Raw genomic sequence first — 13,768 nt, 5'->3', positions numbered from 1 at the left:
ACACGCACAGCGCAGGGCCCGGCCCCTCCAGCAGGGGGCGCCAGGGGGACACACACCCAGCGCAGGGCCCGGCCCCTCCAGCAGGGGGCGCCATGGACACACACACAGCGCAGGGCCCGGCCCCTCCAGCAGGGGGCGCCAGGGACACACCCAGCGCAGGGCCGGGCCCCTCCAGCAGGGGGCGCCAGGGACACACACACAGCGCAGGGCCCGGCCCCTCCAGCAGGGGTCGCCAGGGACACACCCAGCGCAGGGCCCGGCCTCCAGCAGGGGCGCCAGGGACACACACACCCAGCGCAGGGCCCGGCCCCTCCAGCAGGGGGCGCCAGGGACACACCCAGCGCGGGGCCCGGCCACTCCACCAGGGGGCGCCAGGGACACACCCGGCGCGGGGGCCGGCCCCTCCAGCACGCGGCGCCAGGATCACACACAGCGCAGGGCCCGGCCCTCCAGCAGGGGCGCCAGGGGACACACCCAGCGTGGGGGCCCGGCCCTCCAGCAGGGGCGCCAGGGACACACACCCAGCGCAGGGCCCGGCCTCCAGCAGGGGCGCCAGGGACACACCCAGCGCGGGCCCGGCCCCTCCAGCAGGGGCGCCAGGGACACACCCAGCGCAGGGCCCGGCCCCTCCAGCAGGGGGCGCCAAGGACACACACCCAGCACGGGGCCCGGCCCCTCCAGCAGGGGGCGCCAGGGGGACACACCCAGCGCAGGGCCCGGCCCCTCCAGCAGGGGGCGCCAGGGACACACCCAGCGCAGGGCCCGGCCCCTCCAGCAGGGGGCGCCAGGGACACCCCCAGCGCGGGGCCCGGCCCGTTCTGGGTGAGCACTTTTGGCCCAAAGTCCCAATTCCCCGGGGATGAAATCATCGCGCCCACGTGCCCCGAGGCTGGGCACAGCCACAGGCCTGAGTGAGTGACTGGGGCAAAGGGGAGGGTGATGCACAAACCCAGGAGTCCTGGCCCCCCAACTCTAACCACCAGATCCTCTTCCCCCTCCCCGAGCCACGGGGGGAACCCAGGCGTCCTGGCTCCCCGACACACGCCTATTCTCTGACCTCTGGACCCCCATTTTCCCCTTCCCCCTAAGAGCTCTGGTCCCACAGGGATGGGTGGGGGGTGAACCCCCAAAACAGCAGGGGGCGGTGCGGATGGATATCTGGCAGCAGGGGTGTCAGGGTGTTGGGGGACCCCAGAGGGAATAGGGGATGGGGACCCTGGAGAGATGGGGGGATGGGCACCCTGGAGGGGGGTTTGGGGGGCACCCCAGAGGGATGGGGGAGCTGGTGACCCTAGGGGGAGGGCAGAACGGGAGTACAAGGGACCCTGGGGGGGGTCCTGGAGGGATGCGGGATGGCAGGGTGGGGGCTGGAGATCCTGAAGGGAGGGCCGGGGATCCTGGAGGGATGGAGACATGGGGACCCCAGGGGGCTGGGGACCCCAGATGGGGGATTGGGGACCCTGGGGGAGGGATGGGGATGGGGACTCTGGGGAGCCCAGATGGGGGCTGGGGACTCCGGGGGCTGGGGACCCCCAGTGAGGGAGGGACTCCGGGGGCTGGGGACCCCCGATGGGGGGTTGGGGACCCCCAGGGGGAGGGATGGGAGGATGGGCGGATGGAGGCTTCCCCCTTTCCCCTCGTTGCATCAGGTTCTTTTCATGTGGCCGCCGCGGCGAGTCACTGACCGGAGCGGTCCCATGACTCAGGCGGGGGGGTGGGGGGGACCTGCCGGGGGGATAAATAGGCGCCCAGGGGCCCCGCCAGGCTCAGAATAACGGGACCGACGATCTGCCAGAGACGGGCCAGGACCCCTCGCACGTCCCCCCGCGCAGACCTGCCAAGGAAACCCCCCCACCCCCCTGGACTGTGCTGGAGCATTGCTACTGCCGGACTCCTGGGTTCCCTCTCCGGCTCCGGGAGGGGAGCGAGGTCTAGTGGTTAGAGCAGGGGGGCGCCAGGACGCCTGGGTTCTCGCCCCGGTTTGGGCTCGGACCCGGCACCGCCTGTCAGCCCTCAGCATGTGGGGTGGCTCGACCCCCGTCCCGGCGGAGTCCTGGCTGCTGCTGGCTGCCCTGATGTGGGGGACCCGGCCCCCGGCGCCCTCCCAGGCTGCCCCCCTGCAGAACTCCAGCCCCCTGTACCAGTTCGACGGGCAAGTTCGGCTCCGACACCTGTACACGGCCAACGCCCACACGCAGCTGTACCTGGAGATCACCCCGCAGGGCGAGGTGCGCGGGGCCCCCGACCAGACCCCCTACAGTGAGTACCAGTGGGGTGACGGCAATGGGGGGGGGCTGGGAGCCAGGACTCCTGGGTTCTCTCCCTGGTTCTGGGAGGGGAGTGGGGTCTAGTGGTTACAGCGGTAGGGGCTGGGAGCCAGGACTCCTGGGTTCTCTCCCCAGCTCTGGGAGGGGAGTAGAGGGGGAGATGGGAGCCAGGACTCCTGGGTTCTCTCCCTGGCTCTGGGAGGGGAGTGGGGTATAGTGGTTACAGCGGGAGGGGCTGGGAGCCAGGACTCCTGGGTTCTCTCCCCAGCTCTGAGAGGGGAGTGGAGGGGGAGATGGGAGCCAGGACTCCTGGGTTCTCTCCCCGGCTCTGGGAGGGGAGTGAGGTCTAGTAGTTAGAGCAGAGGCGCGGGTCTGGGAGCCCGGACGCCTGGCTTCCCTTGCTGACTTCGCTCTGCCTCGGGTGCTGCAGGTCTGATGGAGATTAAGGCGGTGAAGCCTGGTGTTATCCGGATGCAGGCGATGAAAACGCTCCTGTTCCTGTGCATGGATCCCAGTGGGCATCTGCATGGGGCGGTGAGTGGAAACCCGGCAGCAGCGGGGCAGGGAGAGGGTCTGGGGGGTCAGCTAGACGGGACAGGGGAACACAACCAACTAAAGGGCCCATCCAGCCCTGCATCGCTCCCCCTCCCTGCCATCCTGGCTCTGGGAGGGGAGGGGGAGCTAGTGGTTAGAGCAGGGGGGACTTGGAGCCAGGACTCCTGGGTTCTCTCCCTGGCTCTGGGAGGGGAGGGTGGGGAGGGGAGTGGGGTCTAGTGGTTAGAGCAGGGGAGGCTGGGAGCCAGAACTCCTGGGTTCTCTCCCTGGCTCTGGGAGGGGAGTGGGGTCTAGTGGTTAGAGCAGGGAGGCTGGGAGCCAGGACTCCTGGGTTCTTCCCTGGGCTCTGGGAGGGGAGTGTGGTCTGGTGGTTAGAGCAGAGGGGGCTGGGAGCCAGGACTACTGGGTTCTTCCCTGGGCTCCGGGAGGGGAGTGGGGTCTAGTGGTTAGAGCAGGGAGGCTGGGAGCCAGGACTCCTGGGTTCTTCCCTGGGCTCTGGGAGGGGAGTGTGGTCTGGTGGTTAGAGCAGAGGGGGCTGGGAGCCAGGACTCCTGGGTTCTTCCCTGGGCTCCGGGAGGGGAGTGGGGTCTAGTGGTTAGAGCCCGGGGGGGCCTCAGACACAGCTGCTCACCTGCGCCCCCATAATCCCTCCCCCCCGCAGAGCTCCTACTCGGAGGAGGCCTGTAATTTCCGCGAGAAGGTGCAGCGGGACGGTTACAACCTGTACTTCTCCGAGAGCCACAAGGTCCCCGTCAGCCTGCGGCCGGCGGAGGGGCCCCCCGGCCGAGGGCGCCCGGCCCCCCGTCTCTTCCACTTCCTGCCCATGGTCAGCCGGGTGCCGGTGGAGCCCGTCCTGCTGGAATACGACTTCTACGGCGACCCGCCGCTGGATGTGGAGTCCTCCGACCCCCTGAGCATGATGGGTCGCCTCTCCCGCGTCCTGAGCCCCAGCTACATCTTCTGAGAGCCTGGACTCCTGGGTCCCCTGCCCGGCTGGGAGGGGAGTGGGGGCTAGTGGTTAGAGCAGGGCGGAGCTGGGAGCCAGGACTCCTGGGTTCTCTCCCCGGCTCTGGGACCGAGGATCTATGGACGCCGGCGCTGAGCCGCCTGAGGGAGACACTGGTCCCGGAGGCGCAACGTCATCGGTCCTCGGGGCCGACTCCCACCAGCCGTATTTGGTTCCTATTTTTCTACGTATTTAATAACTTATTTATTGTGCCGATGGGTTTATTTATTGACGGGGTTTGTGGAATCCGGGGCGGGCGGGCGCCGGGGGGGGGGGATTCCTGTTATTTATTGGGGCATCGCTCCAGGACCGGCTCTTTCGCGCGGGGTCCGTGGCGGCTTCGTGGCCGATGGCTTCAGAATAAACTGCTGTGTGGGCCAAAGGCGGCCTGGTCTCTGTGTGTGTGGGGGGGGGGCTGCGATTTCAGGGGGTGCAAAAGGGAGTTGGGGGCAGGACGAACCGGTGGGACTGCGGCCGGGGGCAGGATTAAAAGTGAGTCCAGGGACCCATCTCGTGTGATGCAGCCCAGCGCCCCCTAGCGCCGCCCTGGGGCATTGGGGCCAGACCTGACTGCCGGGGGAGAGCCCCCCCCGCTGAGCCCCCCCCACTCGCCCCAGCCCCGCGCCCCCCGCTGAGCCCCCCACCCTGCCTCCTGCAGCCCAGCGCCCCCTGCTGAGCCCCCACCCTGCCTCCTGCAGCCCAGCGCCCCTGCTGAGCCCCCGCTCCCCAGCCCAGCACCCCTGCTAAGCCCCCATCCTCCCTGCAGCCCAGCGCCCCCTGCTGAGCCCCCCATCCCCTCCCTGCAGCCCAGCGCCCCCTGCTGAGCTCCCCCTGCTCCCCCCAGCCCAGCGCCCCCTGCTGAGCTCCCCTGCTCCCCAGCCCAGCACCCCAGCTGAGCCCCACCCTGCCTCCAGCCCAGTGCCCCTGCTGAGCCCCCACCCCGCTCCCACAGCCCAGCACCCCCAGCTGAGCCCCACACCCAGCCTCCAGCCCAGCACCCCCAGCTGAGCCCCCCACCAGCCACCAGCCCACAGCCCCTGCCGAGCCCCACACCTTGTTCCCTGCATTCCGGCGCCCCTGCTGAGCCCCCACCTCTCCCCACAGCCCAGCGCCCCGCTGAGTCCCCGCCCCAGCCCAGTGCCCCTGCTGAGCCCCACCCTGTACCCCCACACCCCCTGCTGTCCCCGCCCCACAGCCCAGCTAGGGTGACCAGCCTGACCCCTAGGGGTGAGCGCCCCCTGCTGGGAGCCCCCTCTCCCTGCACCCCAGGCGCTGACACCCAGGGGCCAGGTGGGACAGCGCGTGTCACTTCCACCCCTGCTGCCGCCTCCGCAGTGTCCCAGGCCCTCGGCCGCACGGGGAGGAAAGCGCAGGGCCGCCCAGAGGATTCAGGGGGCCTGGGGTCTTCAGCGGCGGGTCCCGGGGGGGAAGGACCTCCGGGGGCCCGGGCCCTGCAAGTGTTTTCCGAGGCTCCAGGAGCGAGTGAAGGACCCCGTGGGCGACCCTGTGGGGCCCAGGGCCTGGGGCAAATTGCCCCGCTGCCCCCCCCCCCCCCCCGGTGTTTCTCCAGCTCAGCTAAGCCCAAACTACATGTAAACCGAGCAGGCTGGGGAACTCCAATTCGATGCCGGGGTGCGGCCCCGCTCCCGGGGCTCCGGGACGCCTGCTGGGGTGGGGGGCTCCACACACCACCCCCCCTCGTGTCCGGTCCCCGCACTCCAGAATCTCAGGCCGTGGATCAGAAACGGCTCCGTGTTTGCACGCGGAAGACACCGGGGTGCCCCCGGCACAACGCGAAGTGGCCGGCCCGGAGCTGGAGCTTGTGGCCTGGCGCGTCCCGCTCCATCAGGGCCTTCCAGGAATAGCCAGTGTCCGGTGCTGGGTAACGTCAATCTTTGGGCTCCTCCCCCATGCCTGCTCTAACCAGTAGACCCCACGCCCCTCCCAGAGCTGGGGAGAGAACCCAGGAGTCCTGGCTCCCAGCCCCCCAGCTCTAACCACTAGAGGCCCCCAGCTCTAACCACCAGAGCCAGGATGGCAGGGAGGGGGAGCGATGCAGGGCTGGATGGACCCTTTAGTTGGTTGTGTTCCCCTGTCCCGTCTAGCTGACCCCCCAGACTCCCTCCCTGCCCCGCTGCTGCCGGGTTTCCACTCACCGCCCCATGCAGATGCCCACTGGGATCCATGCACAGGAACAGGAGCATTTTCATTGCCTGCATCTGGATCACACCAGGCTTCACCGCCTTAATCTCCATCAGACCTGCAGCACCCGAGGCAGAGCGAAGTCAGCAAGGGAAGCCAGGCGTCCGGGCTCCCAGACCCGCGCCTCTGCTCTAACCACTAGACCTCACTCCCCTCCCACAGCCGGGTAGAGAATCCAGGAGTCCTGGCTCCCAGCTTCCCCTCCACTCCCCTCCCAGAGCCAGGGAGAGAACCCAGGAGTCCTGGCTCCCATCTTCCCCTCCACTCCCCTCCCAGAGCCAGGGAGAGAACCCAGGAGTCCTGGCTTGCCTATTTTATGCAGAGACCTACTCCCACACCTAATGCCCTACCCTCTGAGCCTGGCATGGCAAGCCCCAGCGTGCCCCAGGGCCAGGTTCCAGGGAGAAGCAGGCAGGGCTGGGCAGGGCTAGGCAGGCCCAGGGGCAGTGGCTGGTTTAATGATCAAACACTGATAAGCACGAAACAGGAAACAATCGGCTGACGCAGAGTCAGAGGGAGCTGGCCCCGGAACTGGAGCTGCACCGGGAAGCCCAGCTGAGAGCGGGCGGGAGCGGCCGCCCCTGGTGCCCACCTCACTAAGGTAAGAAGGGGAGAGATCCCCTGCCTAGAAACTGTCCTGGCCTGTCTCTGACCAAAGATACCGACCCTGCTGGCTGGCTGGCTCCACCCCCAGCCCTGTATCCACCCACTTACCCGTCCCCCTCCCCAACCCTCTAGCTAGTCATCCAACCATCCATCCATCCATCCCCAGACCCAACCCCTTTGTCTATCCATCCAACCATCCATCCGTCCATCCCCAGACCCAACCCTCTAGCTAGTCATCCAACCATCCATCCATCCATCCCCAGACCCAACCCTCTGTCTACCCCTCCATCCGTCCATCCCCAGACCCAACCCTCTAGCTAGTCATCCAACCATCCATCCATCCATCCCCAGACCCAACCCTCTGTCTACCCCTCCATCCATCCATCCCCAGACCCAACCCCTTTGTCTATCCATCCATCCCTCCCTCCCCAGACCCAACCCCTTTGTCTATCCATCGATCCCCACCCCTCTATCCAGCCCTCCATGCATCCATCCATTCCGAACATGTTATCTACCCTTCTGTCCATCTGTCTAGCCATCCCCAACCTTCTTTCTGTCCCCCATGCATCCATTCCTCCCCATCCCCAATCCTCTATCTACCCACCTATCCATGCTTTCCCATGCTCATCCTTCTATCTACCCATCCATCCATCCAATCCCATCCTTCCTTCCATCCATTCATCCATCCCCATCCTTCTATCTACCCATCCATCCATCCACTCCCATCCTTCCATCCATCCATCCGTCCATTCCCAACCTTCCATCCATCCATCCATCTATTCCTAACCTTCTATCGGCCCCTCCATCCATCCATTCCTCCCCATCCCCAATCATCTATCTACCCACCTAGCCATCCTTTCCCATGCTCATCTTTCTATCTACCCATCCATCCATCTATCCATCCATTCATCTACCCATCCACTCCCATCCATCCATCCATCCATTCCCAACCTTCTATCTACCCATCCATCCATCCATTGCCATCCTTCCATCCACTCCCATCCTTCTATCCATCCATTCCTCCCCATCCCCAATCATCTATCTACCCACCTAGCCATCCTTTCCCATGCTCATCCATCCATCCATCCTTCCATCCATCCATCCATTCCCATCCTTCCATCCATCCATCCATCCCCAACCTTCTATCTACCCATCCATCCATCCATTGCCATCCTTCCATCCTTCCATCCACTCCCATCCTTCTATCCATCCATTCCTCCCCATCCCCAATCATCTATCTACCCACCTAGCCATCCTTTCCCATGCTCATCCATCCATCCATCCTTCCATCCATCCATCCATTCCCATCCATCCATCCATTCCCAACCTTCCATCCATCCACCTCTCCATCTACCCTTCCCCAGCCACAACTGTCTATCTAACTCTTCATCCATCCATCTGTCCTTTCATGTCTCCATTTCCAGCCCCCTCCGTCCATCTGTCCCCACACCCCACCCTTCGTCTCCCCTTTCCCACTGTCAGAGTCAGACTCAGGACTCGCAATTGGTCAGACCACTCTGTTTTATTAGCACAGCGCTCTGCTAATGACACCCAGATAACGTGAGCACCAGGCAGGACCCACACTACCTTGTTTTATACAGATTAAAAGTGCGCAAACTTAACAAGAGGACAAAGAAAGCGGAAGTGACAAGTTTACTGGAGGCTAGATACATAGTTAATTTCCTTCCTAACTTTTACCAAGCTCCGGTTAATGTTCCACCATTAGCTTAAGTGGATTCATTGCTTATGCCTTAATGTTTCTCTTCCTGGCACCTGTATTTCAACATTCCTTATTTCTGCTTAAAGGTCCGTGCAGCGTTTCTTTAATCCTTTTGAGTGTTACAATATAATTCCTTCTCCTTTCACACACCCATCCAGCCTTCCCCATTCCAACCTTCTGTCTAGCTACCCACCGCTCCACCCAGCTACTCCCCTACCTGTGCTCCCCTGTTGGAATGATTAACCATATTGGCAAATCACCAAATGCCAACTGAGTCATAAAGTCCTGCATTAAATCCAAAGGCCAAACGGGGCTTTACGGGGTTGCGCTCAGCATGCTAAGCGGCCTAAAAAGAAGCAGTTACGGCTTCCGACTGAGCTTTAACGTGGCTGCATGGCTTTAACGTGGCTTGCGTAGTCACGGCAGAGGGCTGGGAGAGAGGTAAAAACCGACCTCCCACTGGCACTCAACAGCGCTGAAACTGGCTGCGCTCGGGGGGGGTGCGTGTTTTTCACCCCCCTGAGCGAGAAAGTTGCAGCGCCATAAATTGTCAGTGCAGACAAGCCCACGCGAGCAAGCTATTTATCAGCACGCGATCAGGGGAGCCCTCGGGAGGATGCCCTCATGGGGAATGTTCCAACATGCTCAGGCAGGATCTGACAATGTGCCTCCAGGTTCCTGGCTTTCTCTTTGTACCTGTCAGCGAACTTGCTGGCTTTAGCCAAACCCCAGTTTGAAGCAGTTTATCCTGGCTCCTTTCCTGCCTCTGAGGTGTTCCCTCAACCCCTCTCCGCTCCCCGCAACCCTTGATTACCAGCAGACCAGTGGGAAGTTGGGGGCGTCTGTCTCTGGAGAGAATTTCCCGTTTGGGTCCGCAGCTTTTTCCTTGATTAGTTACTTTGGGACCCCTACGTCCTTCCCGCACGACAAGTACCTGTGTCACCTACATGTGTCACCTCAGGACCGGAGCCAGAGGCAAAGGTTCTTGACACCTTAAATGAGTGCAGATGTGGTCGCCCCATCTCGAAAAAGATAGATTGGAATTGGAAAAAGTTCAGAAAAGGGCAACGAAAGAGAATAGGGGTCTGGAACGGCTGCCGTATGAGGAGAGATTAATCGGACGGGGACTTTTCCGCTTGGAAAAGAGGCACATAAGGGGGGATATGATAGAGGTCTATAAAATCATAACTGGTGCGGAGAAAGTAAATCAGGACGTGTTATTTACTCCTTCCCATAACACAAGAACTAGGGGGTCACCCAATGAAATGAACAGGGAGCAGGTTTAAAGCAAACAAAAGGAAGTATTTCTTCACGCAGCGCACAGTCAACCTGCGGAACTCCTCGCCACAGGAGGGCTGTGAAGGCCAAGACTATAAGAGGGTTCAAAAAGGAACTAGATAAGTTCATGGAGGACGGGTCCCTCAATGGCTATTAGCCAGGATGGGCAGGGATGGTGTCCCTGGCTTCTGTTTGCCAGAAGCTGGGAATGGGCGACAGGGGATGGATCACTGGATGATTCCCTGTTCTGTTCATTCTCTTTGGGGCACCTGGCACTGGCCACTGTCAGAAGACAGGATACGGGGCTAGATGGACCTTTGGTCTGACCCAGTCTGGCCGTTCTTATGCTCTAAGGTTTGCGAGTGAACAGAGCCATTCACAACCAATCGTCCTAGTCAATGGGAGCCATCAGGATTCCAATCCACCGTTAATGGCCCCCACTTTGCATAGTTACAATAGGGCCTTCATATTTCTAGCTTCAGACACAAGAGTGATACATTCATGCAAACAGGATGACCACGCTCAGCAGAGTATAAGCTTTGTAATGATACTTTTCAGGAGACCTTTTGCATAACATAAAACATATTCCAGTTACCATTATATTTACCCTCATAAGCATATTTCCATAAACATTCGGAGTGCAAGGTCACCATCCCTCTAGCTACCCTTCCATCCATCCAGCCATCCTGCCCCATACCCAACTCTCTAACTCTCTGCTGATCCATCTGTCCATCCATCTTTCCCTGAACCCACCCCTATATCTGCCCATCCACCCACCCACCCATCCCCCTACACAGCCCTCTATCCTCCCATCCATCCATCCATCCATCCATCCTTCCCCATACCCAACCCTATATTTGTCTACCCATCCATCATCCACCCACACCCAACCCTTTATCTATCTACCGACCCATCTATCCACACAACTATCTCCACACCCAACCCGCTATCTGGCCACCCATCCAGCTGTCCCCACACCCAACCATCTATCTACCCACACCTCCCGGAGCAGTTTTCAGTGGCTGCTACCAGCCGCAGGGGGTCAGAGTGAAGGTAGCTTTGCTCGGCTGGCCCTAGCCGTATTTCAGCATGTCCTTGCTTTCAGAAGCCTGCGCTCCATAAATTCTTCTCCGCTTGGTTTTCCAAAGGTTGATATTTAGCCTCTCTCCACATCCTGGAAGGGCCGAGGTGTTGCCAGGCAATGGGAACTCTGTGTTAACATTGTTTGCGTGCAGTTACTAGGTGGAGGTGGAGGGAGAGATGAGCAGGGGGGTGTATATGGGGGTGGATGGATGAATTTCATGAGGGGTATCCATCCGTCTACCTACCTTCCCTCTCATCCATCCACTCACTCTCCTTCCCAGCCATGCACCCATCCATCCACCCTCCCTTCCTCACATCCATCCACCCATCCACCCACCCTCCCTACCTTCCCATCCATCCACCCACCTGCACAATCATCCACAGTCCCTATTTTCCCATCCATCCATCCATCCATCCATCTACCCTCCCTCTTTCCCATTCATATACCCACCCACCCAACCATCCACCATCCCTACCTTCCCTCCCTATCTTCTCACCAATCCATCCACACACCCACACACTTCCCATCCATCCATCCACCCTCCCTACCTTACCAGTCATCCACCCAACCACCCATTCATCTATCAATCTACCCAACTTCCCTTCTCACCCATCTGTCCGCACACCCAGCTTCCCATCCACCCACCCACCCGTCTATCCCTCCATCCACCTATCTACTCTTCTTAACTTCCCATCCACCCATTCATCCATCCATCCACCCAACCTCCCACCCATTCATCCACCTACCCTCCCTACCTTCCCATTCATCCACACACTCACCCTATCTTCCCATCCTTCCATCCACCACTTTTCCTCCCTGTCTTCCATCCTTCCATCGTACCTACCATACCAACCCACCCATCCACCTCTCCTCCCCATGTTCCCATCCCCCAGCTATCTAGCACACCTTCCCATCGCGCCAACCATCCTCCGATGCTCTTATCCTGGCAGAAGCTGGTCACTAAGCTTTTGTATCAGAGGGGTAGCCGTGTTAGTCTGGTTCTGTAGAAGCAGCAAAGAATCCTGTGGCACCTTATAGACTAACAGATGTTTTGCAGCATGAGCTTTCGTGGGTGAATACCCACTTCTTCGGATGCAAGCAGTGGAAATTTCCAGGGGCAGGTGTATATATAAGCAAGCAAGAAGCAAGCTAGAGATAACGAGGTTAGATCAATCAGGGAGGATGAGGCCCTGTTCCAGCAGCTGAGGTGTGAAAACCAAGGGAGGAGAAACTGGTTCTGTAGTTGGCAAGCCATTCACAGTCTTTGTTTAATCCTAAACCGACAGTTTCTCCTCCCTTGGTTTTCACACCTCAGCTGCTGGAACAGGGCCTCATCCCCCCTGATTGATCTAACCTCGTTATCTCTAGCTTGCTTCTTGCTTGCATATATATACCTGCCCCTGGACATTTCCACTCTTGCATCCGAAGAAGTGGGTATTCACCCACGAAAGCTCATGCTGCAAAACGTCTGTTAGTCTATAAGGTGCCACAGGATTCTTTGCTGGGTCTACTCAGCTTTTGGATACTTAGACTAATCAATGAGGGTCTAAAGTTCTTTCTCCCTCTCCCCCCAGGGCAGGACTTCTCCTGACCTCTGCTTCTTGGTGCCATGAAGCTATTGGACTTCTGGGTCTCTTTCCGGCCATCCCTCTTCATTACCCTTTGCCTGCTGGTTATCCTGACGGTCTCTGCCTTATTATGCCTGGACAGCCAGTTCCCCATCCTGGGGTGGAGGAACCCCTCGCTCAATGACCCAGGGCAGAGTCCATCTGCCTCCAGCACGGAGCAGGGCATGTGGACCGTGAACTCTGCTGGGCGCCTGGGGAACCAGATGGGGGAATACGCCACCCTCTACGCCCTGGCCAAGATGAACGGGCACCAGGCCTACATCCTCCCGGAGATGCACCAGCAGCTGGCGCCGCTCTTCCGCATCACCCTGCCCGTGCTCTCCAGATTTGGGGCTTGGAGTTTCCCATGGAGGAACTACGGGCTCCACGACTGGATGTCAGAGGAGTACAGGCACATCGAGGGGAAATACGTCTGGCTCACGGGCTACCCCTGCTCCTGGACCTTCTACCACCACCTCCGGCAGGAGATCCTCCAGGAATTCTCCTTCCACGACCACGTCAAGGAGGAGGCCAACCGGTACCTGGCCGGGCTGCGTGGGCAGCGCCGGAACGTGACCTACGTGGGTGTCCACGTCCGGAGGGGGGACTACGTCTGGGTAATGACCAAGAAATGGAAGGGGGTGGTGGCGGACAAGGCCTACCTGGAGAAGGCCATGGGCTACTTCCGGGCCAAGTACCAGGAGCCGGTCTTCGTGGTGACCAGCAACGGGATGGAGTGGTGCCGGGAGAACATCGACGCCTCGCGGGGGGACGTGTATTTCTCGGGGGACGGGAAGGAGTCGTCGCCGGGGAGGGACTTTGCTCTCTTGGCCCATTGCAACCACACGATCATGACCATTGGGACCTTTGGCATCTGGGCCGGTTACCTGGCTGGGGGGGAGACCATCTACTTGGCCAACTACACCCTCCCCGACTCTCCCTTCCTTGAGATATTCAAACCTGCGGCCACCTTCCTGCCCGAGTGGATCGGGATCGATGCCAATCTCTCCCCGCTGCGGGGTGGAACATCTGGCTAAAGGAGCTCAGCCAATGGGATCCACCCACCGTCGCGTGGCCGATCTGCCCAGGACTGGACACCTGGGATCCCCAAGCCAGTGACCTACTACTGATCTGATAGTAATGTTCAGAGTGATGGCGTATGGAGGCCAGGACTCCTGGGTTCTCTCCCTGGCTCTGGGAGGGGAGTGTTGCCTAGTGGTTAGAGAGGGGAGGGCTGGGAGCCAGGACGCCTGGGTTCTCGGCCCAGTTCCCGTGGTGAGTTCAGGCGACCAGGGATGCTAGCCCGGGGCGGTGGAGGTTGGCCAGGAGGACGAGGACTCTGAGCTGTTTTGTGAATGTGGTTTTGTTACAAGAGACAAATAAAATCACTCAGTGTTGAGCTAGCCAGGCTCAGGACCCCTCCGGGAAGCCATGTCCTCGCCC

The 13,768-nt window shown here is 60.8% G+C and overlaps 2 protein-coding genes across 2 annotated transcripts; both read left to right on the top strand.

Annotated features, from left to right (window-relative positions):
- Positions 1–1,854: 1,854 nt before the first annotated feature.
- Positions 1,855–4,053, top strand: FGF21 (fibroblast growth factor 21). The gene is made up of 3 exons (XM_039510146.1): positions 1,855–2,259; positions 2,698–2,801; positions 3,484–4,053. Exons 1-3 carry the CDS (start codon positions 2,019–2,021, stop codon positions 3,784–3,786), a joined length of 648 nt encoding a protein of 215 aa, XP_039366080.1. The 5' UTR covers positions 1,855–2,018; the 3' UTR covers positions 3,787–4,053.
- Positions 4,054–6,580: 2,527 nt separating this feature from the next.
- Positions 6,581–13,547, top strand: LOC120388321 (galactoside alpha-(1,2)-fucosyltransferase 2-like). Its single transcript, XM_039510096.1, has 2 exons — positions 6,581–6,631; positions 12,293–13,547. Exon 2 carries the CDS (start codon positions 12,328–12,330, stop codon positions 13,360–13,362), a length of 1,035 nt encoding a protein of 344 aa, XP_039366030.1. The 5' UTR covers positions 6,581–6,631; positions 12,293–12,327; the 3' UTR covers positions 13,363–13,547.
- The last annotated feature ends 221 nt before the right edge of the window (positions 13,548–13,768 follow it).

This window comes from Mauremys reevesii, linkage group 22 (genome assembly GCF_016161935.1).
Source record: "Mauremys reevesii isolate NIE-2019 linkage group 22, ASM1616193v1, whole genome shotgun sequence".
Lineage (NCBI taxonomy): Eukaryota > Metazoa > Chordata > Testudines > Geoemydidae > Mauremys > Mauremys reevesii.
The sequence above is the reverse complement of the archived record's forward strand: the minus strand, read 5'-3'. Positions and strand labels throughout refer to the sequence as shown.

Coding starts and splice junctions, on each gene's coding strand:
- FGF21 (XM_039510146.1), top strand. CDS start 2,019: ATGTGGGGTGGCTCGACCCCCGTCCCGGCGGAGTCCTGGCTGCTGCTG. Junction 2,260..2,697: donor CCCCGACCAGACCCCCTACA/GTGAGTACCAGT, acceptor CGGGTGCTGCAG/GTCTGATGGAGATTAAGGCG. Junction 2,802..3,483: donor GTGGGCATCTGCATGGGGCG/GTGAGTGGAAAC, acceptor TCCCCCCCGCAG/AGCTCCTACTCGGAGGAGGC.
- LOC120388321 (XM_039510096.1), top strand. CDS start 12,328: ATGAAGCTATTGGACTTCTGGGTCTCTTTCCGGCCATCCCTCTTCATT.